At 40.6% G+C, this 25036-nt stretch overlaps 1 protein-coding gene across 6 annotated transcripts in view; it reads left to right on the forward strand.

The window, feature by feature from the left end:
- FOCAD (focadhesin) overlaps positions 1 to 25036 on the forward strand; it is a 296022-nt gene that overhangs the window by 238497 nt on the left and 32489 nt on the right. For 5 of the 6 annotated variants that reach the window (XM_082695369.1, XM_082695372.1, XM_082695373.1 and 2 more), the window contains 8 exons: positions 3174 to 3263; positions 9953 to 10100; positions 12027 to 12146; positions 14023 to 14145; positions 14617 to 14694; positions 15362 to 15433; positions 16738 to 16840; positions 19211 to 19291. In XM_082695369.1, coding sequence (XP_082551495.1) covers positions 3174 to 3263; positions 9953 to 10100; positions 12027 to 12146; positions 14023 to 14145; positions 14617 to 14694; positions 15362 to 15433; positions 16738 to 16840; positions 19211 to 19291 — 815 coding nt within the window. The remainder of the gene's footprint in view (positions 1 to 3173; positions 3264 to 9952; positions 10101 to 12026; positions 12147 to 14022; positions 14146 to 14616; positions 14695 to 15361; positions 15434 to 16737; positions 16841 to 19210; positions 19292 to 25036) is intronic. The other variant, XR_014301954.1, reaches the window with a different exon arrangement.

Raw genomic sequence — 25036 nt, forward strand, 5'->3', positions numbered from 1 at the left:
TCCATGTAATAGACATGAGGAAAAGTGGCCTAAAAAGGAAAAAGCTGCTTTTCCCCCTGGTTTCCAAGGGTGAAAATAATTATTGATTATTGATGTCATTATAAAATGGGAGGAAAAGCCTGGAGGATCCCTGCTGCCTGAGGGAGGGGAGAATCACCCAGGCTAACTGAGAACTGCATGTACCCAGTTTTAAAGATTGCTTTTATCCCGTGCCCTGGCTACATTTTTATAATCCTTAAAGAGTCTTAATCTGTGCATATTATACCGTGTGCTTTATTCCATTTGCTCGGTGTTGGATGGCTAGCTTTACCCTTGAATGGAGCTAACCGAGTAGCAAAGACCCAGGCGGAAAATTCCACGAGATGGGAAAGTTTTCTTGTGCATGAATCTACTTTGGTTGTGTTGTCCGTCCCACTTAGTCTTTATTTTGAAACAAGCCTTAGAATTTTATATATCCAGGTTGATTGCAGTGTGGTACAATGTGAATATTGGAATGTCATGGATATTTAGGTGTGCACTGAATTGGAATGTTCCCCCCACCGGAAATCGGATAGCGGGGACAGGCAGCCTGTTACGACGCTCACTGTCCTTAAACTTCCCTGGTTGGCAGAAATGAACAGTCTGTCCGAAGCCAAGAGACAGTGTCGATGTGGGTAAACTGGATGGCATTATGCTATATTTAGATTTCAGTTTGAAACCAGTGGTTAAGTTTGCATTTATAATTTACATAGCTTTGTGCAGACACCATTATGTGAAACCTTTATGAGAACTGCTATTGATCTAGGGAAATACTGTCTTTCAGATGATCATTTTCAGCTCTTGGAAACATCTGTCAGATGATTGGGAAGATTGGCTTCGTCTCTGTGATCATAAATGAAAACGTTTCTAGAATGCTCATTTTGTTCTGTTGACCAGCATTTGTATTTATAGGCCTGGTTCTGGACATGAACACAAGGCTGCCCTTTGCATGTGAATTCACTGTTCCATATCTCGTGTGTGTGACAGAACGCAGCATGTTTTTTAAAGACTTAAAACTTGAAAGCGATTTTTTTTTCCCTTTGCCACTATTGCTACAAATGGCATTTTCTTCACCATCTGTGTTCATGCTCTTTCTTCAGTATCTTTCAAGCAACACGTTCTACAACTAAAAATGAGCCATGGCAGTTTAATTCCAGGCAACTCATCTCATCCTATCTTGGCTCTGGCTCCCCTCGTCATTAGTTTAGGAGGAGATGCTGCTGGTTTTAGGGCTTGACAAGTTTACACTTGTGGTTAATTTAATCATGCTACCTGGAGAAACCCGAAGGATTCATGCCAGTTCCTAGATTACCTTCCACCCCTGTCTCTCTTACTTGACTTTGCACCTGCAGAAGAGGCTGGGGAAGGACACCAGGAAGCTCTTCCCAAGACTGAATGCCCTCAGAATCAGTGCCAATTTTCACTTTGCTCTAATGATCTGTTTGGACAGCATCCTTCCTTTTTTGGCCTGTGTGTGAGCACTGTAGTGACCAGTGTATTAATTCATGGTTCCCACCTTCCTAACTTCTCGAACAGAGGAATCTGAAATATTTGCCTTTTAGTGCTGATGATTATTTTTACTAGATAATGACACTGACACTAGATAATGACATTTTTGGAGGAAGTTTCCATTTTTCTAAAATTAAGATCATCATTTGAAGGGCTGTTGACTCTGAATAGTCAGTGACAACCAGTAAGTGGCCCAGCATGACTCCCTCAGGGGTACAGGTTTCCTTACAACCATTGCATTAGTACTACATCATTGTGATATGGCTTCAGATTGATTGTATATAGAGAAAAAAATAACATTGGAATTAAGGCAGTAACCACATGTACAAACCAAGCACAATACCCTGACACAGTCCTTAATAAAAAAACTCTTTTGGTTAGGTGATGGTCGGTACTGCTGCATGCAGGTCAGTCACTGGAGGATATGCTTCATTTATTTAAAAAAAAAAAAAAATCCCTCCTATTGACCTCCTGTTGGGATACATGGGGACAGTATGTTGGGCTCAAGAATGAAAAAATCACCTTGTAGAAGAGAATTGGGACCATCCTTTTTTGTTTTTGTTTTTGTTTTTTTGCCATGGCTTATGAAAAAGTCACCTGAATTTCAGTTCTGAATTTATTCAGAAAAGCATATTATTCCCAAGCTTGCTTCTGTCATAACTCCCAGAGGATACTAGTGGATCTCTTCAGCATTGGTTCAGGATAGTTAAGTATATTTTACTCGAGAGAACAACGATAATAGGACTTAGTCAAAGCTATTAAAACTGTGTGTGTGTGTGTGTGTGTGTGTGTGTGTGTGTACACACAGTGTGCACAGGTGCACGCTCACTGCAGAATATAATCCCTCACCTCAGATAAAACCACTGATTCTCAGTTTGGGAAGATATTATGTAAAGTGTCTGTGGCTGGTTGGCATCCTGGGGCGGCATTCCACTAAGCATGGTCCAAGGGAGCAGTGTGACAGTTGATGTGTTAGGAGCCCCTGAACAGTCAAGTGTTGGTGACAGCCCACACCTCTGCCTGAAAACACAGCCACAGAACCACCTTTTAAGTTTTCTTTTAATACAGAAGTCCTAGTTCTCACCAAGACCATTGCAAAACCACATCAATGACTCTGTAAAGGCAGAAAAATACATGGCTGGGTTTCCTCCCCCACCTTCTGAAAAAGCAAGTGAAAGAAAAAGGACAAGAACACCCTTCACCAGTGAGACGTGAAATCAGAAGTAACAGTGTCTGCAAGAGAGAGATTTGGAATGATTCTTCTTAATTCCAGCTTCACGGGTTGCTAAATATTCCGAAGAAAATCACGTTAGCATTGTTAGAAATGTTTCTGGAATTCTGATTTTGGTTTTTGTTTTTCAGTGGTTTAAAATCTGAATGGGGTGAGGAAACACAAAAGCAGCAGTTTTTGAGTTTATTGTTTTACAAGTGATAATACTGTTCAGGAACTCAATTATTAAATTCTCAGACTCCGTTTCTCTGCTCTGCAAAATAAGTATATGTGAATCATCAATATTATTGTTACTTTTATTTTTTTTTTTAATGAAATGAATGGTCAGTAAAATATTAAGAGGAAATAGTGTATGGTATTTTGAGTATTTGAATGATTTTAAGTAATTGACTTTTTCCTATTGGTCTTTGCCCAGTGATATATCTGGCCAACAGATGAACCTCCTTCTGATGAAGTCTCTGGATGCCCTGGAAAATTGCTGCTTTGATCCTAGCCTTGAATATAAGTATGTTGGTTCCATTTCCTCTCTGATACATGGGGATTGACTCTTTCTCTGCCCATAAACTTTATCTTCAATCGTGAAATATTTGTAGGACTGGATCTTGAATTCCTTTGCAAAGACTTTTCACTAATAATCAGAACCTGTAGTTAAAGGTACTTGTTCTAAAAACCATGTTTCAGCAATAGACAGTTTGCTTCAATACAAAGTAACGAATGTCATTTCATGGCTGTCATTAAGTTATTAATATCTTAGTTCTGTCTTCTACTTATCATATGAGGCATGTATCTGGAGATTTATATGCATGACTTAACCTTTTTTAAATAGTTGAAACTATTCTTTGAATTAGATTGGACGAAGAGAACCTTTGACCCATGATTTAGATTTCCCTTGTGAAATCCAATGACTAAAGAATCAAAACAGAAACAAATATAGATTATGTCTGGGGTTCCCAAACTCCTCAATATTAATCACTTCTCTCTGCCCCACCGCAGACTTCATGCTTTTTAAAGATTTTGCCTATTAAACTAAATATCTTAAAACTTCTTATTCCAGTTGTGAAAGATAATCAAAACAAAAAAGAATAATTAGAAAAGAATACCTTGCATTCACTGGCTCAGTTGGTAGACATGCAACTCTTAATCCAGGGGTTCTGAGTTCGAGCCCCATGTTCGGTGTAGATATTACTTAAAAATAAAATTTTTTTAAAAAAGAAAAAAAATACCTCAAAAAACTGTTTAAACTTACTCAGTTAGTTTTCTGAATATTTTAATTGGTCTGTGACTTATGTGGGAGAATATAGTGTTATTAGGCTTCCTGAAGTACTAAGGCAGTCGAGGACTTACACTGTATCTTTTTTGACTTCAAGTGTTTTGGAACCTCCAGTTTAGATGTTCTGGTATTCATTGTTACTAGAAATCTCAACACGATGTAAGCACTAAGCTCCAGTTTATTAACTCACTTAGTTTGTGCTGTTTCGGGCACTGCTCAAATGTGACTGTTTACATTCATGGCCTTTAAGGGAACTTACGACCTAAAGTTACATTCAAGTCATCTAGCCTGCTCCGTTCAGACGGAGAAGAGAGTCAACAGTAGAAGGAACTGCCTATCTCAGGTATTTCATTTTGAGTAGATGAAGTCAAATCTTTACTTGGTAGATGATAGAGGATCTTCTCTGAGATGCAAGCTAAGATGAGATAAGAATCATTGACATCCACCCAGTTTATCATGAAATACTTTAGAAATGAAATGAGATGTTTTAAGAGTGTGGTTTTGAATATGGGAAAAGAGAGTTCAGTGGCATGATTGAAGTCTCTTGAATGTACAAAATGATGAATGGAAGGGGTAGGGCCATTTAGCTGTTACTGGGTCTGTTGAAGAGTTGCTATCTTGGAGCCCACCAGGTGTTGGTGGTGTTGCCTTTTACAGCCAAGGAGTAAGATAAATCCCCTCCCCCCGCCCCACTTTCCCCCAGAGGTATTCATCATAGCTATAGGGCATGGTATTACAAAGCCAGGAACAAATTTGTGGATCAACTTACAGCAGGCTTTCGGCCTTGTGACTTTCATGTATTATCTCCACTGGTCTGTGGGAAGTTTGTGAAAGAAGGAGAACCATAGAGATAATGGAATTGTCCATAGTGTGGGTATTTATGCATATAAAACCCTCCTATGTCTGAGGACATTTAACTTTACCATTACCTTTTTTTGTTTGTTTGTTTGTTTAAAGATTTTATTTGTTTATTTGACAGAGAGAGATCACAAGTAGGCAGAGAGAGAGAAGAGGAAGCAGGCTCCCTGCAAGCAGAGAGCCAGATGCGGGACTCAATCCCAGGGCTCTGGGATCATGACCTGAGCCGAAGGCAGAGGCTTAACCCACTGAGCCACCCAGGCACCCCCATTAACTTTTTATATCTTATTTCTTCATTATTCTTCCTTGATTCTTACCTCCGTGATGATCAGCTATGCTTAGGAGAGGAAAGGGTGAGCCCAGATCGGGACTAAACCTGGAGAATTAAGTAGAATAGGGTCATCAGAAATTTCCTGTCCCTTTAGGAAAGTCTTGCTGGTCTCTCAGAACTCAGTTAAAGCCCAGATCCTTCAAGAAACTCTCCCAACTTCTCAAACTCCTGTTCCCTCTACAGTTAATGAAGTGTAGTATTTTGTCGTTCCTAATGCTTTGTAGCTTGAAGCGCTTAGGTAACTGTCTCTGGTTTCATTTCAACTAATACCACATGGCTGTGTACTGCACTAGGCATTTTCACATCCGTTTCTCCTGTCATTCAGACCCAATGAAATCTAAATATTGATACTAAAACAGGAACAGTCATCGCTTTGGTTTACAGATTAAGAAAATGACTCTTACGCAGGAGACTGGTTCAAGGTCACACAAATAGCAGCTGGGGAAGAAGCTAGGTCGTCTGCTGTGGAAGCCATGTTTCTGTCTCTTACAGTTTGGTGGGGAGAGTGCATTTCAGTAGAAGGAAAGCTATTTGCTGACAATATGGTGTTTACTACTTTTTTTTTTTTTTAAGATTTTATTTATTTACTTGACAGAGGTCACAAGTAGGTAGAGAGAGAGGAGGAAGCAGGCTCCCTGCGGAGCAGAGAGCCCAATGTGGGGCTCTATCCCAGGACCCTGGGACCATGACCCCGAGAGCTGAAGGCAGAGGCTTTAATCCACTGAGCCACCCAGGCGCCCCTGGGTGGGCAGAAAGACAGACAGACAGACACACAGACAAACAGACAGACACACACCCCAAACCACACCAGAGACACCCCCCCAACCAGGCATGAAGTATTCCCCTGACTAATGAGATTCAGGAGTCTCCTGCAGTCTACCCTCAAATGAAATAGTGCAAGCATTACCAGGAGGTAGTTAATAGACCTGGGAGCTTGCTACCTCAAGTGATAGAATTCACCCAGAGTAAATTCACCACGCTTCCGTGATTTAATAGACATGTCCCTGCTGAGAGGACCCAGCACCTGGGCTGGTGCGGGCGGGGGAGGGTGGCCTGATCACTTACATTCTGCTGCCATCTAGTGGTACCTATTCCATTGCAGTCCCCGCAGCCTTAACTAGTCCTGCCATCCATCAATGACCTGAGCGCTGGTTAATTGCTATTGAGCTTTTACAAATACGATAACATCTGTATAGCACTCTGTAAAGGGCAAAGCGCTATACAAATGTTAATGGTTATTAGAACTAATTATTAGACGGCCTCCTACTTAATCTGCAGGGTTGTCCACAATAAAGTCAGGAATTGAAGATTCATATCTGATTAATTTTAGAAACAATTTATCATTATATCTCAGTTGATATAGCAACCCACAGAGCAGAATTGCACAGCTTTTCTTTTTGCCAGTGATATTTTAATATACTTGGGTAAGAGAATCAAAGAAGTAAAGACATAATAGGACATATAATTTTAAAACTCACATTCTCTTTGTCATTTGTTAGTATTCTTCGAGATTCATGTTAGTAATTCCAAAACCCAAAATTTATACCTAATATTATAATTTGGTTTTATTTCATCTCTCTGAGACACCACCATGGAACTCCTTTTTGTTTTCAGTGGAGAGAAAGATGTAGAAGCTACTTCTGCCCAAGTTATTCGTGGTTTAGAGCCGGCAAACATATCAAAAGGGAGCTAAGATGAGGTCAATGTATAGCAGTGCTGACCTAAGCACCTAGGGGAATCTTTAAGACTTAGGACCCCCCCCCCAAAATTAAAATATAGACCACTTGAAAATCAGAAGAAAATATAAGGAATAAAGCTTCAGGACTATCTTCTTGGAGCATGCTGGAAAAATGAGATGGAGTAGGAGTTTAGAAGGTCAATAGACACATACATCCTAGCGTATTTATATTGGCACATGTCTGTCTATAGTTAGATTGTATGTTCACATATGACAACAGTCTCTGATCATTGTAGCAATAGAATAGAATCACTAATGAATGGCAGTCTTGCCCATGAATAATTATGCTGTGATAATATTAGATAAATGTGAACTAGGAACCGGGATGTCTTTTTCTAAGCCTTTGTGCCTGCATGCCTTGGGATAGTAAAAGAGGAGTTTTAGTCCAGGAGATAAAGATTTTTGCCTTCCCAGGATAGCCCCCCAAAAGCCAGATGTAAGATGCCTCACTGAGAAAGATGAACCCCAAAACTTAAGTGAGCTTTGAGAGGTCTCCTTTTCCCGCATGAAATCTGACACTCCTCTTTCTTAAATTAGTCTGGCAAGAAATGGAAATTGAGTTTTCTTGATTGAATCTTGGATAATATATTCAGTGTATTTTAGCACTGGTAAATTTTGCCTCAACCTGAATAGAAGAATCCAGTCTTGTTTTTGCTGTTTTATTTGTAGATCTCTCTACTTTGGACTCTCTTAAAACCCTGTATTGGGTCAGTTCTCCAGCATTCAATATTGATTGAACTCTGTCCCTGTCAAAGCAGCATACAGCAGTAAGGGAAAATCAGAAAACATACCCAGCCTCGTGGAGCTTCCAGACTAGTGGAGGATATGGGCAGAAATCAAATAGTCCTTCAAATAATCCTCATCAGAATTTATAATTAAGGGACACCTGGGTGGCTCAGTTGGTTAAGCATCTGCCTTCAGCTCAGGTCACAGTCCCAGGGTGCTGGGATAGAGCCCCGTCAGGCTCCCTGATCAGAGGGGAGTCTGCTTCTCCCTCTCTCTCTGCTCCTCCCCACCACGCTCATTCTCTCTCTCTCTCTCTCAAATAGATAAATAAAATCTTTATTTAAAAAATAGAAATTTAAGATAAAATCTTTAAAAAAATTGAAATTTATAATTAAAATTGTCTGAATTAAATTAGTATGGGGCATTATGGGAGAGTCCTGAAGAGTTTCCCTGCTGGGCCAGGGAAGGTGTCCCTGAGGAAGTAACATTTGAAATCTTAATCGAAAGTAGCAGTTAAATAGTCAAGAGGGAGCAAAAGTCAAATTTTTCAAAGTATTAATCACATTTTGTCTAACTATCTTTGATTCTAATTTTGTCAATTTTTATATGCAGCAGTATAGAAAAAGCCAAAAAAAAAAAAAAAAAAAAAGAAAAGACCTTCCCTGTAGATTCTAAATGGAAACAAAGACTTTAAATCCCATACTAAAGAAGAGCGCCTTTTCTCTTTCAGAAACGTGATTGGTCTCTAACGCGTGCCTTGTTCAGGTGGTAGGCACTGATTTAACTGGTTGGAAGTGCATTATACTAGTCGAGCTTGTTGCTAAATTCCTGTAAGCTGGAACAGCAGTTCTGCCTGGCTAATGATGGATTATTACTGCAGTAGCTTCTTTACAAAGGATTTCCTAATGCCAGATAGTTACACAATAGAACCGAGAAAAACAGGCTCGAGATACGGTGCCTTCTCACAGGCATTTCATCAGGGCATCCCGACGGGGCCCTGAGAGGGGCCTGGGGCTTGGCAGATGGAGCAGAAGGCTGGGAATGAGAAGCCTCTGTCTCCTGGCCGTGCTCTGCTGGAAACTCTCCATATGACCTTGAACAAATCTTGTAGCCTCTCTGTCCTTTTAGGTGTCTCTTATCTGTTGTGGATGCTTCTTTTGCAGGAGGTGTTTGAGGGAAGGAGCTAACATATTCAGGAAACGATGTGAAGGTTCTTGATGCCAGCCAAGGAGACAGATACTATAGACGTGTAAAGTAACATAACTTATGGGCATTGAAATACGTTATTGGAGAAATGCCCTGGAATGGCGTCTTCAGCGCCAGATACCATGCCAGGCAAGCCAAACCAGAGTTGAGATGATTTCTGAAAAACAGTTCAGCATTTTCTCAGTTCAAAACACAACAATGATGACAGAAACTTTTTTTTTTAAGTAGAAAATCACCCTACAGCTGCATTATCTAATCATTCTAACTAGAAGTTTTCTGGGAGACCCTTTTTATTTCCTTAAATGGATATGTATTCTTTCCCAAGAACTGGGGCACAAAGCCTAAGATTCCAATTGAATTGTCACATGGGGTAACTTTTGACAAGCCTGTCATTTGTCCATTTTCTCTTCTGACCCAGTGGTACTCTGAGGGATCAGAGGGGAGAAGAGGATTAATGTCATTGTGCGCAGACAAATAACACAGTTTCTTTAAGAAATTCCACTTGTGGAAGTTGACTAGGAAACACGAAGCACTTAGCAGTACCTCATCGTCATGGCTTGCGACGTGTCCCCCCTGTCATTAGTCAGCTGTCCTCAGCTCATATTCTGAAATGGAGTCTTTTCTCTCGTTCAGTTCATCGTAGCGCCGTCTACATGCGGACATGGGGGGGATGGGGTCGAGGACCACAGAGCTTCTCCCCGTGCGGGGATAGAGCTGGTTTGACGTGACGTTTTATTCATTGGCCTACCTCACCATAGAGTTTAAGTCAAATCTATTTCATATTTTCGTTTGTTCTTCCCCAGTGTGTCCACAGCACTAACACGGGCCAGAGACACTTGTTCTGATAGAAAGTTTTCCGTTTAAGGTGGGGAGGGGCAGTGGGTGTGCCTGTGGTGGTTCATGGGACACACTTACATACCAGGCAGCGGACTGAGAATCCAGCCATCTCGTTTCAGGTCCAAGAGCATTATAAACTCCTGTGATGAGTGAAGAGCAGCAACATGGATTTCTGGTGATTTTTAACAGGTTTTTGTTTGTTTGTTTGTTTGCTTTTTTGCATCCAAGCACGGGCTGTATATTGGGAGTTGGACTTGTTCTGTCTCTCATGAGCCACAGCAGCCAGACAGAGTCCCGAGTTCACGTGGCAGCATCCCTTCGGAAGCTCTCGACGTACCTAGATGACAGTGGGAGCCAAAGCAGAACATTTCAGGAGGTAGGAGCAGGAGGTTACGGCTTTCTTCCCTTTGTTGTCTCGTGTTTTCCCGTGGCCACTGATTTCCTACTACTCATATTTTGGTAACACTGAAATTAAATTCTTCCTCAATTTCAACTGGGATAAGGAGAAGAATTTGAGTGGCAAACAACCTATATTAGATCATAAGGTTTTCAAACTGTGCAGCTGTTTAAATCAACTCAGACTTAAATGTGGCCTTTAAGATAAGAGCCTTTAGTGAATGCAAAAAACGAAGTCAGCAGCGCTAGAAGGCACTTTCTAAGAAGAGCTGCGATTTCCGGAGGAAGGTTCAATGCAGATTTTTAGAATTACGCTCAAGCCAAATGTAACTTTAAAAGATGGCCAGGAGTAAGCTTAAGAAACTGTGGATCGAAAAAGGCATTTGATTTTTTTTTTTCTTTCTTTCTTTCTTTTTTTTTTTCTTTTTAATGTCAGCTAGCATGAAAAGTCATTGAGGAAATTCCCTTTACCACACTTAATGAAAAGATTTTTCTGTTACGGTGCAAAAATACACAGAATTGTGGATCCTGGGACACAGCTTTTGTGTGTCAACCGTGTTCAGAGTGAACGCCTGAGGTGTGTGCCTCTGCCCAGGTGAAGCTGGGAGGCCTGGGCTCTGTCTTCAGGAGGACCCAGGGATGACCTTTTAGCCTGGCCAGATTCTCTGTCTCATTAGAGCAGATTCTGTTTTCTCCGGGCCTGCCCACGAGCTATTGATGGGCACATAATGGCTGCTGTGTTCCCTTGCTCAGCTCCTCTGCTTTCAGCAATAGGACTTGTTGAATTGGTGAATTTCTTTGGGGCACAGAGGGTTGAAGTTTTGTTCTACTATGTGCACCACATTTCCATTTTTAAAGCAGTTGCAGAGCACAGTTGAAAAGGACGTATCTTTTTAAGCAAAGGGAGAAAATTTTGCCACCGAGGGGCAGTTCGATTAATAAACGAAAGTGGGGTTTTTAGCACTGATGCCTCCGTCTGCCTTGATGTTTTGATTTATGAGGCCTCGAGCAGGCGGTTTGGTTTTTTCCCTTCCCCTCTGATGTTTTATTATCCAATTTCTACCTTAGAAACTGCTTCCTTTTTTCATGCTGTATCGACCAGGGTTGGGAGTTGAACATTTCCACTTTGCCTTAACAGCATCTTTGTGAAGGAGGGCTTCATGAGGAAAGTGTGAGGTAGCGGGGAGGGGATAACTAGCCAGGATTTGCAGAAATTGAGGCTCAAGTCGATTGAGTGACTTGCCCGAAGTTTCTTAGCCTCTCAGTGGTCAGTGTGGGACGTACACCTGTGTGGGCCATCTTGACTCCCAGCATTCTCTTTTATTTATAATTTGCTCATTTATTCATCTCTTCATGTATTAATTAGCACACCGGTGCTCTGAGGTAAGGAATATTACCTCTATTTTACACAATGTATGTAACTCTGAAACCCGCATGCCTGGCCGCAATGCCCCACTCCTAAGAGGGAATCTTAAGGCAGCCATGAGTCACATCTTTGAATTTGCTTTCCGGCTTGGCCTTGGATCAGAGCACATGGCTATTAGTAACATTCGCTGGTGATAAAAATCTAGCCTCTGCTGTCGATAGATCCAGTGTTCTGACATGAGATGGTGAAAGAACTTTCTGATTTTGAGTCTAAAGATCTGGGCTTGAATCTTGCCCCTGTCACTGGCTAGCTGTATGTAGTCGGGCCTCAGCATCCCTATGTGTTAAGTGGGAATTCTGACCCGCATCTCATACCATGGTGAGGACATGTCAGGCGGCGAAGCAGTGTCTGGTCCGTGGTAAGCATACTGGAATCCAGTCCTTATTCCGGGGAGAAGTTGGACAGAACACTGATGTCCACTAAATCGTGTTCTTTTGTTTTCCCTCATGAAGAAACCTCTCCTGCCGTCTCTTCTTTTAGGTCCTTGCTTATACCATCAGCTGTGTATGTACCTCAGCGTTCAGTACCGGGATCATTGAGGCTGCAGAGGCTGAAGATATCATGAACAAGCTTCGGATGTTGGTAGAAAACAACCAACAGGTTGGAATGTGTGCCCTGATCACTCCTGTCTTTGGGTCTCATGTTGCTGCTGAGTCCTAATCTTGACTGACTCTGATTAGACTACTCTCTGGATGTTTTCATGCATAGAACTGAGGAACTACTTTTTTTTTTAATATTTCAAAAAAAAAATTTGCTTGAGAGAGTGTGCACAAATGGTGGGGGGGAGGCAGAGGAAGAGGGAAAAGCAGATTCCTTGCTGAGCAGGGAGCCCCATTGGGCTCGATCTCAGGACTCTGGGATCATGACCTCATTGAAGGCAGATGCTTAACTGACTGAGCCACCGAGGCATCCCCAGAACTGAGAAACTTCCGACTTTTCTCACTACCGTAGCCAACGGTCACAGATGTCTTTTCTCTCTCCTTAAACTTTATCTTTTGTAGGTACTTCTTTTTCTTGGTCAGAGGGAGTATGAAAGGCTTTTCTCTCCCTCCACCTTGAAACATGTGGCTAGGGAATGTAAGGCTAGTGATAACAATTTGCAAAGATATGAATACTTGATGGACTCTGATGGGTCAAACCTCTGCAAATTCAAAGCAGAGAATGTCTGCTCATGCCTGAATATGCATGGGACAATTTAAATACCTGCAAATTACGTTAAAGACCTTTAAAATGTTCCCTCTGAAATATTATTCAGCCTTAAAAAGGAAGGAAATTCAGACACCCGCTACAACATGGATGGATCTTGAGGACATGATGCTAAGTGAAATGGACCAATCACAAAAAGACAAATACTGTATGAGTCTATTGATAGGAAGTCCTTGCAGTGGTCAGAAGCTTAGAGAGTAGAAAGGTGGTCGCCAAGGGCTTCGGGAGAGAGGATGGGAAGATACTCTTTAAGGGGTATAAGATTTGCGTTTGCAAGATGAAAGTTTTGGAGATGGGTCGTGGTGATGGTTGCACAGCAGTATGAATGTATTTAATGCCGCTGAAAAGTGGGAAAGATGGCAAATTGTATGTTATATATATTTTATGACAATTTCACTGAAAAATATGTTCCCTCTAATTACACTTGTTATAAAATTGCCCCATCTGGACTTTTTTTTTTTTTTTTTTAGATTTCTCCACAAAGTCTCAGTATTGGCCGTGGGGTGGATTTTTGCAGGATTCACTGGTTATTAGCTAATATTGTGTTGTATTGTATTGTTACTAGTTTATGAATGTGTGACTGCTCACTTAAATTCAAAATAGGCTTTGCAACACCAAGATGTGGAAGTTTGCATATGCTGTGCTCATTATGGGGACTTTTTCTCCTTTTGTTTGGGAGTTGAATAAGCTTGCATGATCTACTTCAGTATTTTCACCCTTTAATTCCTTCTGAAAATTTGGATCATTGGAATCAAGTCTTGTAATGGTCCAGTATTATTTTCTTAAAATAAACCATTCAGTGCTGGTGAATTCCGAATAGTTGGTCTGCAGTTTCTGTTGCAAACCAAAGTCTTGATTTTTTTTAAAGAAATTTTCAGTTGTTGGGAGATGAGATAGATAAGTGTTTGTTTGGTTTTTTTTTTTTTTAAGATTTTATTTATTTGTCAGAGAGAGAGCCCAAACAAGGGGAGCTGCAGGCAGAGGGAGAAGCAGGCTCCCCACTAACAAGGAGCCTGATGCGGTCCTCGATCCCAGAATCCTGGAATCATGACCTGAGCCGAAGGCAGACACTTAACTGACTGAGCTATCCAGGTGTCCCCAAAGTCTTGATTAAAAAAATAATAATTCTGCAAATTGCTGATTTTCAGATGGCAAAAGAAACTGTCGGAAACAAAGGGAGCCCCTCAAAGTGCTCAGATGCTGTCTGTAAAATGCTGTGCCATCTGCGCTCTTCTTTTCTTTACCCTTTGTTTTTATTTATTTATAACAGACTTCAGGTTTTGCCCTGGCATTGGGAAACCTGGTTCATGGTTTGTCTGTGTGCGGACATGGAAAAGCTGAGGACTTGGGCCACAGACTGCTCCCTGCATGGATCAGAACTGTTCTAGCACAGGTAGGAGGGCACGTCCTAGCATGTGATTTTATATTTTTATAATGGAAAAAAAGAGCAACTTTATTGAACCCCTTATAGGTGCTGCTAAGATATGTAGCCTAACAGTAAAAGAATAGGCAATTTCAAATGAAAGGGACATAGGAACTTTAAATCCCTTGTAAATGATACATCCTGTCGACCATTATAGCTTTTGTTTTTTTTTTTAAACAGGCTACTTTCTTAGTCTTTTAACTTTCAAACAGCTCTGTGGTTTTGAAAATATAGAACAAGAAGAAGCCACCTCTGATTGAATAACTTCAGCCTATTACTGTATTCAAGTTGGCTGCCATTTTTGGTTCGGTGATGCAGGTTATGTTGACCCTACAAGTGTAGTATCATTTTGACCAGGGTTTCTCTAGAATATAATAAGTTTCATAGGATCCAAACCGCAGGATTGTTTGCCTCTTGACATACTGGATGCTTTGTTTTCAGGGCACTCCCACAATGCTTTGCTTGGCAGCTCTTCATGGCATGGTGGCCTTGGTAGGCTCTGAAGGGGACGTAATGCAGGTAAAAAAAACAAAAAACAAAGCACGAATGGAGAAATCTCTATGTGTGCATGGCCACAGCAAGAGGAGAGCACTGAGTGTCTCAGTTTGCCAAGGACAGAATACATGCTTGTAGTAATGGTTATTCTGGGCTTTTCAGTGCCTTGATAAATAGAAAATTGCTCTTGGGGAAGCATTCCCTTTTAGAGATTTGTTCCTTCTTTTATTTAGTTCATAAGAACTAGACGTAATCAGCCTACATACTTTCCACAAAGTTCCCTGCCCAAGAAGTGACTGAATCGTAAGAAATTTCAGAAGTTGTCCATAAGAACCTCCATTTTGTATCTGTCATGTTTAAGTTTATATCTAGGTAGTTGTTTCACTTTTAAATGTTTCCCACCGTGGACATACGTATGTTCCAGTTGGCAAGTAATGCTAAGGAGTGCCTGTGTTCACACAGTGAAGGCTCTTCAGTGAGTGCTGCTCACTGCACTGAACTCGTGTTAGGAAATCAGTGACAAATATGGCGCGGGCCCTGCCCTCAAGGAGCCCATAGCTTTTGTTTATGAAATGTAAGCACATAGTGGTAGATGATACTGTAGCTTAGAAGATGATGGCTTATCCACTGGGAATGTCATTATTTACCTTTTTGGGGGGATTGGGGTAGATATTTCTCCTTTTTCTTTCAGCTGAAGTCGGAAGCTATCCAGTCCTCTCATTTTCAAGCCCGACTCAATGAAGTCATTAAAACTGTAACTCAGGTGAGAAGAGGAATTTAAAATTCTTGGATGGAAAAACAGACAATCTGCCCCCCCCCCCTTTTTTTGAGGCAGAGAGTGAGAGAAAGAGAGAGAGAGCATGCATGTGTGTGTGGGACAGTGGGAGAGGGAGAGAGAGAATCTTAAGCAGGCTCCATGCCCAGTGTGGAGCCTGATGCAGGGCTCGATCTCATGACCTTGAGATCATGACCTCTTTTGAAACCAAGAGTTGGACACTTAACTTATTGAGCCACCCAGGTGCCCCTCAGCTACTTCCTTTGACTGCCTTTCTCTTTCATGGTACCAGCTGTTCTCCTTGGAAAATGAGGAGACCTCTGGTCATTCACGTTCAGTCCAAGCAGCACTTGAGAGTGGCTTATGGCCCCACATTCACCAAAAAACACGCACTGCCTCTGGGAAAAAAGCTGGCATTTTTGCGTTAACTGAAGTTGGCTTGGTTTCCTTTAAAAATGAAAATCTGACCCTGAAAGGGATGTTAGGCCCTCAGGACAGAGTAAAATGGGAGGCAATCAAAGGGCAGGACAGATATCTAAGAATAGTTGAGAAGAGCTAGTTCAGATGTCACAGATAAAAAGTGTTCGTAATAATTGGTCCTATTTCAAGTATTCTTATTTGCTTTGCACAGTAGTACTCTTACTATATATAGAACTTTGTAGATAGTCTTTTCATTTAGCATACTTTTTTCTTCCTGTAAATACAGCTGATTATTACATTTACCACATAAACAAGCTTTAGTAATTCATGCTTTGAGAAGGAAACATAAATCTCTGAACAGAAGAAACTCTTTTGCATGTAGGAATGTGATTCTCAGAAAAAGAATTATATCAAAACTTAAGTGCTTATAACTTGGGAGAAAAATCTATAAATGAAAACTTATTTAAGAAAATCTGTATTATAAATGATAAAGCAATAATAGAACATTACTTAAAGAAGAGAACAAAATAATATTTCCTTGTATTTTTAGAGGTATTTTATTCTTAAATATCTTAACACCCTTTTTAAAAAATTACTTTTTTGATTTTTTTCCCCTTTTTGAATAAAAAAAATTTCCTTTGAGACCAGTCATGATTGATTGATTCATCCATTCATTTCTTCAGCAACAATCCTTGATTACCTGTGTGTCCAGGTTTTAGTATACTAGACACGTGATATTATGCCTTGTCAGAGAACTTGTCATTAGCAGACAAGCCACCACCTCATAAAAGATAAATGATTTCCTCTAAGTGACCTTATATTAAACAGAGTTGGGATCTTGCCCAATTGAACTGTTAGGCTTTCATCCATAGGTCATCAGTGTGTCTGGGGTGATTGGTCTTCAATCAAATGCTCTCTGGCTTCTAGGACATCTTCATCTGTCTACTCTGTCCTCAAGTCAGAGCAGAACCTCTGGTAAGATCAGAATCTTACAATACCAGGGCTGGCAGGTGGGGTTGCTACAGGGGCTGTGTACTTGGTTAAGAGCATTAACCTTTGCAGCCACTTTAAGTGGTGGGTGTTACCATCCCTCTTTTATGTCAGAAGAAGGAGAGGCTGTGGAGAGCCTTCCTGACTTGCCCAAATACCATCACTCTTAAATGTCAGAAGAAGAGGGGCTTGGAGAGCCTTCTTGACTTGCCCAGGGTCACATGGCAGTAGGTGGTGGACATGCAGTTGAACTCACCTCTGTCAGCCCCCAAAACCCATGCTCTTTTCACCCTTCCTCCTTGCCTCTCTCAGAGAACAGATTATGCCGTCTAACCCCATATTTCACAAATGAAGACACTGAGGCTTAGAAAGGTGACATGACTTACATGTGCAGTTAGTTTAGCGACAAAGCCAGAAAGTAGGAACAGGTCTTTGAAGCGCAGAAGAGAGTTCTTTTTATTTTCCTAGATGGCATTATAGTTTGTGTAATACTCATATTTCATTAAAAGTCTCTTCCTATATGACTGGATTTCTTTGGACCCCTGCTTTTTGTTTTGTTTTGTTTTGTTTTTGACAGAGAGAGATCACAAGCAGGCAGAGAGAGAGAAGAGGAAGCAGGCTCCCCGCCGAGCAGAGAGCCCGAGTGGGGCTCGATCCCAGGACCCTGAGATTATGACCTGAGCCGAAGGCAGAGGTTTAACCTTATCCTGAGCCACCCAGGCATCCCAGGCCTCTGCTTTTAAGAAAAGAATGGAATACATGCATTTAAAGATATGCACATACTTGGCATTGAAATTAAAATTCTAGGTCTTGGGCACCTGGGTGGCTCAGTGGGTTAAAGCCTCTGCCCTCGGCTCAGGTCATGATTTCAGGGTCCTGGGATCGAGTACCGCATCGGGCTCTCTGCTCAGTGGGGAGCCTGCTTCCTCCTCTCTCTCTCTCTGCCTGCCTCTCTGCCTACTTGTGATCTTTCTCTGTCAAATAAATAAATAAAATCTTTAAAAAAAAAATTCTAGGTCTTACCATCACAAGGCCTTTTCTGTTTCCACATTTTTAATAAAAAGCAATAACAAAGATTTGCAATTCCCACATGCTTAATTTAAGTTTGTACTTAAAGATTTTCTGCGGAAGCCTTCCCTGTAATACATGGGGACCTGGATTTGCTCCTTGCTCTTTACAGAATTTTGACCCACTGGCTCTCTTGGACTTAGGCCAGAGAGGTTAGGTACCAAAGATTTCTCATTAAAACCTACTGTCACATATGCCCTGACAGGTAGTCCAGAGATAGCATCACCATGAACACGTAGTACCGTAATTACTGTTCCCCTCACTTTCAAACACTCCATCGCTAGAGAAATAGGACATTTTCCACAGCATTCCCAACATAATGAACTTGAGACAGTTGGCAGTTGTCATGTTAAAATGGGAAAAAGGAAAAAAACCCACCAAACTTAGTCGTAGAGGAAACCTTAAGTAATGCTAGTTTGGAAGGGCAGTGGGCTCCTAAAGTGAGGTCCTGGTAAATTAGCAAGCTGATGGCAGGCTTTTGCTTTTTTATGTAGATTTTTAATCATTGTGCTCTGGGTTACATGGCCAGCCCCACATGTACTCAAGTCAGATGGTCGTGAACTGTCTCACACCAGGTTCATTGGAACACAGTGATTGTTATGTCTGGAAAAGTACAGCTCCTTGTTTCTGTTGGAATTTTCCAGTTGAGCCATTTGTTGTGGCAAAAAGCATCTCATGAAGCAATTCTGGGGGACTGGGGAGGGAAAGAATTTAGGAAACTCCCCAGACTCGCATCGCCTCCGTGTCACTGCCTCAGTGTTCCAGGTCAGCAGGCAGACCTGGTGATTTGGACATGCTGGTCACTGAGAGGTCCCCGCCTTCTGAAGTAACAGGCCAGCTGCTGTTATTACTGATTGTGGCATTTCTCTGGTTCATCAATCTGGCTCGGGATGTCCTCAAGTCGCCCCTAGAATGGTGGTCTCAGCCTACAGGCCAGCGGACTCCTTGCAGACACCGAAGGTCGCTGGACTGGGGCATATTGATGTGACAGTATGGAAAGGACTTTTTTTTTTTAACCACTTCAGTGAAGTTTCAGTCCCCTGTGATTTTGCAGAATCTGCTAGGTTTACCACAATTTTTGCTTTGCTTGCATAGCCTAAGTGATTCCTTCACGGCCAGTCACTTAATCTAATAGAATTAGTTGCCACCACGAAGTGTTGTGCTAGATTAATGGCGTAAACATCCCTGCTTTGTCTCTCAGTTGATATGGCAGCAGGAGATCATTATCTTTCCTTCATTAGACCCGCCAAGTTCACTGGTTAATTTGATCATTTTCTGTCTCCACAGTTCCTACTGACTATAGCTATTTGCCTGAGAGCAGTTTTATTAGAGCGGCCATTGGCTTCTTCGTCACAGGAGGGAAAAAAGGCAAGTGAGCACATTTCTTGAATGTTACCATTCTTCTTATGCGTTAGGTTTGGGTGCGCCAAGCTTGCTTCTGTAGGATTAAACTATAATCAACATGAAGGAGAGAATATTTTCGTCTGCTAGACCAGCTTTGCGGTAGAAATGACCACAAGGCCAACACACCATGTCTTCTCTTGGAATCATTGTATCTGACCTTGGGAGTGGTGGAGTGGGAGGGTGGTCAGGGGGATCTGTGAAGACCTTAATCTTTTTTCAAAAAGTATGAGCATGCATTTCTTTTCTTCTTAATGTTGAGTGGGTATTGACCATAAAAGAGAAAATGCAGCTGAGACCTGACTTGGAAGTAAGTCTTCTCCCTGGACCTTGAATGACGGTTCTCTGTTGTTGGAATCACTGGCTCTAGTTCTTAATTGTATCTTGTGTTATTTTTTTTTTTAAAGATTTTATTTATTTATTTGACACAGAGAGATCACAAGTAGGCAGAGAGGCAGGCAGAGAGAGAGAGGAGGAAGCAGGCTCCCTGCTGAGCAGAGAGCCCGATGCGGGACTCGATCCCAGGACCCTGAGATCATGACCTGAGCCGAAGGCAGAGGCTTAACCCACTGAGCCACCCAGGCGCCCTTCTGTTCTTTTTCTCTGCAAACATTTGTCCCTGTGGGATTCTTTGTTGCGGCCACCCACATTAGAGCACAAGCAACCTGAAGACAGATGGACTCGCCTTTCGTTTTTAACTGGAGTCTGAATAATGCCATAGAAGTTTTTAAATAAATGCTTTCTACTGATACACATCGACCATTCAGCAATGTGAGGGCAAATGTATCCCTCTTGAGAATTTGATAGCTCAGGAAATAGTTTCATTCATATAATATTCTTTCATTGATAGTTGCTAGTTTATTTCTTGCCTGGCCTTGTTGGGTCAATCTGGGCAAATCCAGTGCCTGCATTATGGTAAGACCATCCCAGTTTTGAGAGGAGTTTTTAAACAAATTAAACTGAAGAAATCTGGAGAACTCAGATTTAATTAATGAAGATCATAAAAGAATAAAATCTTACTCTCGGAAGGGACATTAAAGGTCATGTCATCTGATTTCCCATTGAATATAGTAATCCCTGCAGCTTCCAGATTATAAACTAGTTTCAGAGTTTGGAGATAAACTCCTTTAGTTCCTAGAGTTCTTGAAACTGTAGTATTATTTTAGGGTCATGAGTTAGCATGACTGCTTTTACATACCCTCAGTAAAAATGGGCATATAGTTATGTCATTGTTGTACGTAATATAGTTATATATTAAACGTGTAGTATATTACATGTAATATAGAGTTAATTGTTTATAGTGTCATAAATTAAGTCTATTTACGGTAGTATTATAGTAGAGATGTCTTCATTAGTAAGAAATTGAACTTTTACTGAAGGAGCATCTAAAATTTCCATAGCCAGGATAATTCTAGGAATATATATTTTGTTCCTTTTTTTTTTAGTTTGCTCATTGATATCTTACAAAAATTTTAAATGATGACAACATGAGTTATTTCCATGAGAAATAAAAATTCTTCAGACAAAAGAAAAGATACTTTTTTCTTTTCCAGTGAATAAAATGTAATGTGGACTCCCCAGATCCCTATTTCTTGGCAGACATGAATTTTCTCTGAATCCTGTGGGAAATTCAGGATTTCATGTTGGTTAAACATAACATTTTTATGATTACATAGTCATGGCACCACAGGAAATGTTCTGCTCTAGAATTGAAAAATCAGGTGGAGATGGCCTCAGTGACATTACTTGCAATCTTCCTGAAAGCCGTTTTAAGACAGATAAATGAAGTATTAAAAATGCCATATTACCAATCAGATTTTTGGCATTTTCAGGTTGTGGGAGAGGGCTGCCGCCTTGTCAGGTTTGCTGACTAGATTCAGAGGAAAATCTATTCAGCTTTACACATTACTAATGATGACCCCAGAGGAGTGGGCCGTGGGAGGCTGACCTCCGCCTCCGAAGCCCATTTACAAAAACAAAACCAGACCCTGCTCTGTGGGTCTAAATGGGATGGTCGAATGTGGAGGTGTGCATGCAAACGAGTGTTTTCTTCTTCAATATGCCCAGCTCATTTGAATTTTAATAACTCCCTTCTGAAGCAGCTTTTGAGTTTAAGTGTCTGGATGTCACTCACTAGAGCCCAGTGGGGCTGCCGATAGGAAGGATGACGGCGTTGGTGAGCTCTTTTGAGGAAGAAATGGCTTTAGAGAATAAAAATCATGCGTGGCCTAGGCAGGAGAGAGGAGACTTCAGGCGTGGTATGGCTTCACTGCCTCTGTGTGCTGCTTCCTAACTCATGAGAGGAAGAAAAATGTGATGACTTATCCTGGATCCACATTTACACCAGGACAGGCTAGGGCATCATCAGGGTTAGCCAATCAGATTTGAGAAAGTGGATGCAAGGCCCTGGTGTGTAATGCTTAGGGCTTTTCTCCTCCTTGGATCCACATTTTAATATTCGGATGATAGAACACACAAGACGTTCAGAACATCCCTTCCTTCACACAGGCCAAATCTGAAAACCCGACAGATGAAAATCTTTCTAGTTTTTAAAGACTACATTTAATAGCTTTGAATATAACTGGTTTTTTGCTCTGCCCCAACGTTCTCCTTTCTTCCCTGATAACCATGACCTCTCATGGCAGATGTCATCAACATCATCATTATTTATTCCCATGGACATTTCTTAACAATGCTATTAAGATATTAAAATATGCTCAGAATCTATCAGCCTATCGTGGAATTATTATTTTTTCCCCTGAAGAGACTCTCAATTTTGACCCTTAGTTTTACTTCTTTTTTATTAATTTATTCTTATTTTCTGATCTTTGTTTTTCATAGCCATACTCAGATTTCATCGAGATTATCTCTGTTTCTTTCATAAAACATTTAAAGGGGATCAAAAACACTAAATAAAAGCAATGGTTCAGTTCTGGTGCTAACACCAGGTATTTCTACCTAATGACCGAGGATTATTTTTCTTAACATTCTGTTGCTGGGGAATGTGACTAGCTTTCCAAGCTTGTGTTTTTCTGTTAAGCTTTAAAGTTCACAGAAGTATTATTTGAGGAAAGTATATTTAAATCCTTGCAATAAAATCCCTATGAATAGCATTTCCTTCTTGATCCGAATTCATTGGTCACTGATGCATGTGCGTAAGTGCTGGACTCTTGTATAAACTATAGGTAGATATATTTTTCATTGGTCGTTTTGGATTATTAGCATGAGATGTGTTTATTGGTGAGTGTAGTCAAAGGAAGCAGGATTAGTGAAGTCTGAGTGTAGAGTAAACGATACGGGAAAGCTGTCCTGTTTTTCTGGTAAAATTATGAAGTCGGTTTACCTATATAAAGCTTTTGACAAGTATTACTAGAAAGGAATACTTGTATATTATACTAAGTTCAAAAATGGTTTCAATCTCCTATAATCTCACCACCCAGAGATAGCCACATAGATATTCCAACACAGGTCCTTCTAGATGTGTGTGTGTTAGATAATATTGAATCATAAAATTTCTTTTATTTTGTTGCCTGTTTTTTAAGAACTTAACTTTTCATGTAAATGGACATAATCACTCATCTCCTCCAAAAGAAGATTTGGGGGAAAAGTACAAAAAGAATCCTTACGTCATTTCCTAGACATTTGTTAATGGGATATGTTTTGGGAGTATTTGATGGCTATTTTTGGTTATAAATACCATGAAAAATATTTGAAAAGAAAAAAAGTCACCAATTATCCCATGACTTTCTAACTGCTATTGTTGTTCTTTTTTTTAAGGTTTTATTTATTTTTTTGACAGACAGAAATCACAAGTAGGCAGAGAGGCAGGGAGAGAGAGAAGGGGAAGCAGGCTCTCTACCGAGCAGAGCCAAACTCAGAGCTTGATCCCAGGACCTGGGACCATGACCTGAGCCAAAGGCAGAGGCTTTAACCCACTGAGCCACCCAGGTGCCCCTATCGTCATTTAAAAAAATATTCTCTTTAATTAGTTGCTTTTATGCACATGCAGTTTTTACATATTTCCAAATAAACATATACTTTGAATCTTTAATTATCATTTCCCTACCTTTCATTATATCTCCATAGTTACCATTTTTTAATGATGGTAGAATATTCCATCAACTTGATGGATCATAATTTAGCCATTTTTCTATGCGTCATTTAAAAAATTCCATTATGGGGAACATCTCTATGCATGTAGCTTTTGCTTTTCTACATATAGGTTTCCTCAAGATACATTCTCAGCAACTTACAATTGGCAAAAGGATTTGGTGATGCTGGGGATGGCTTGGCCTCATTGTTCTTCAAAAGGATTGTACAGGTTTTGGTACCTCAGCCCTGGGTGCATGTGAAAAGCAGTATATTTTTGAGGTAAAAGGCGTGAGAGTCAGGCTGCTGCGGTTCATGCCCCACTCCCACCACAGGCAGGCTATGTAATTTCAGACAAGCTGCTTAAGTCCCGAAGCTCCAGTTGCTTCTGTAAAGTGTATAAAATAACTGAATCTTCTTTATAGAGTTTTGGTGAAGATTATGAGTCACATTATGTGACAGTGCTTAGAAAACAAAGTAAGAAACCCTTTCTAGCTATCATTTTACAAAGCAAACCAACATACAGATAAACAGATGATTACAATAAAAATCCATCAGGTATAAAATGATACCATAACACTGCTTTAATTTACATTTCATTGCCAGAAGGAATGAACACTTTTGCGTGTATTTACTATTCAAGAAGTTTACTTTTAAATTAAATTTAGACAACACTTTTTTTTTTAAATTCAGTTACTTTGTTTTGAAGTAAGCTGTACACCCAAAGTGGGGCTGTGGGGCTTGAACTCACAGCCATGAGATCGAGAGTAGTATACTCTACTGACTGAGCCAGCAAGGCACCTCTAAGATTTGTACATTTTTTTTCTCTTACTTTTTGTTTTGAAATGAATCCGAACTTGTAAAAAAGTGAAAATAGCCAGAGAACCCTATTCAGGTTTCACTGACCATCCAAGTGATGTCTTTAGCAGAGAACAAATTTAATCCAGAATGTCACACTGCACTTAACCTGTCCTATCTCTTCAGTCTCCTTCAATCGGGAATAGTTCCTCAGTTTTCTTTACCTTTCAAGACTTGAACATGCAGGGCGCCTGGGTGGCTCAGTGGTTTAAAGCCTCTGCCTTTGGCTTGGGTCGTGATCCCGGGGTACTGGGATCAAGCCCCATATCAGGCTCTCTGCTCAGCAGGGACCCTGCCTCCTCCTCTCTCTCACTCTGCCTGCTTCTCTGCCTGCTTGTGATCTCTGTCTGTCAAATAAGTAAATAAAGTCTTAAAAAAAAAAAAAAAAGACTGGAACATGCTTTTTGGATTTTTGTTTTTCGTTTTTTGGGAGTTTTTGGTGGTTTTTTGTTTTTTGGGGTTTTTTTGAAAGAGCGTGAGTGGGAGCAGGGAGGAGCAGAGGGAAATAGAGAATTTTTTTTTTTTTTTTTAAGATTTATTTTTTTTATTTTAGAGAGAGAGAATCCTCAAGCAGGCTCTCTGCTGAGCAGGGAGCCAGACATGGGTCTTGATCCCACACAAAAATTTTATTTCATGTAATTATTTGCTATTCTATTATTCATTATTTCAATCTTCATACTGTTCCATATTTGATCAGCGAGAACCTCTTTAAATTGGCTTTGTGTTCTTTTGACATGACCCCATCATTCTGTGAGTACATTGTTT

This window comes from Mustela nivalis (assembly GCF_964662115.1).
Source record: "Mustela nivalis genome assembly, chromosome: 13".
Lineage (NCBI taxonomy): Eukaryota > Metazoa > Chordata > Mammalia > Carnivora > Mustelidae > Mustela > Mustela nivalis.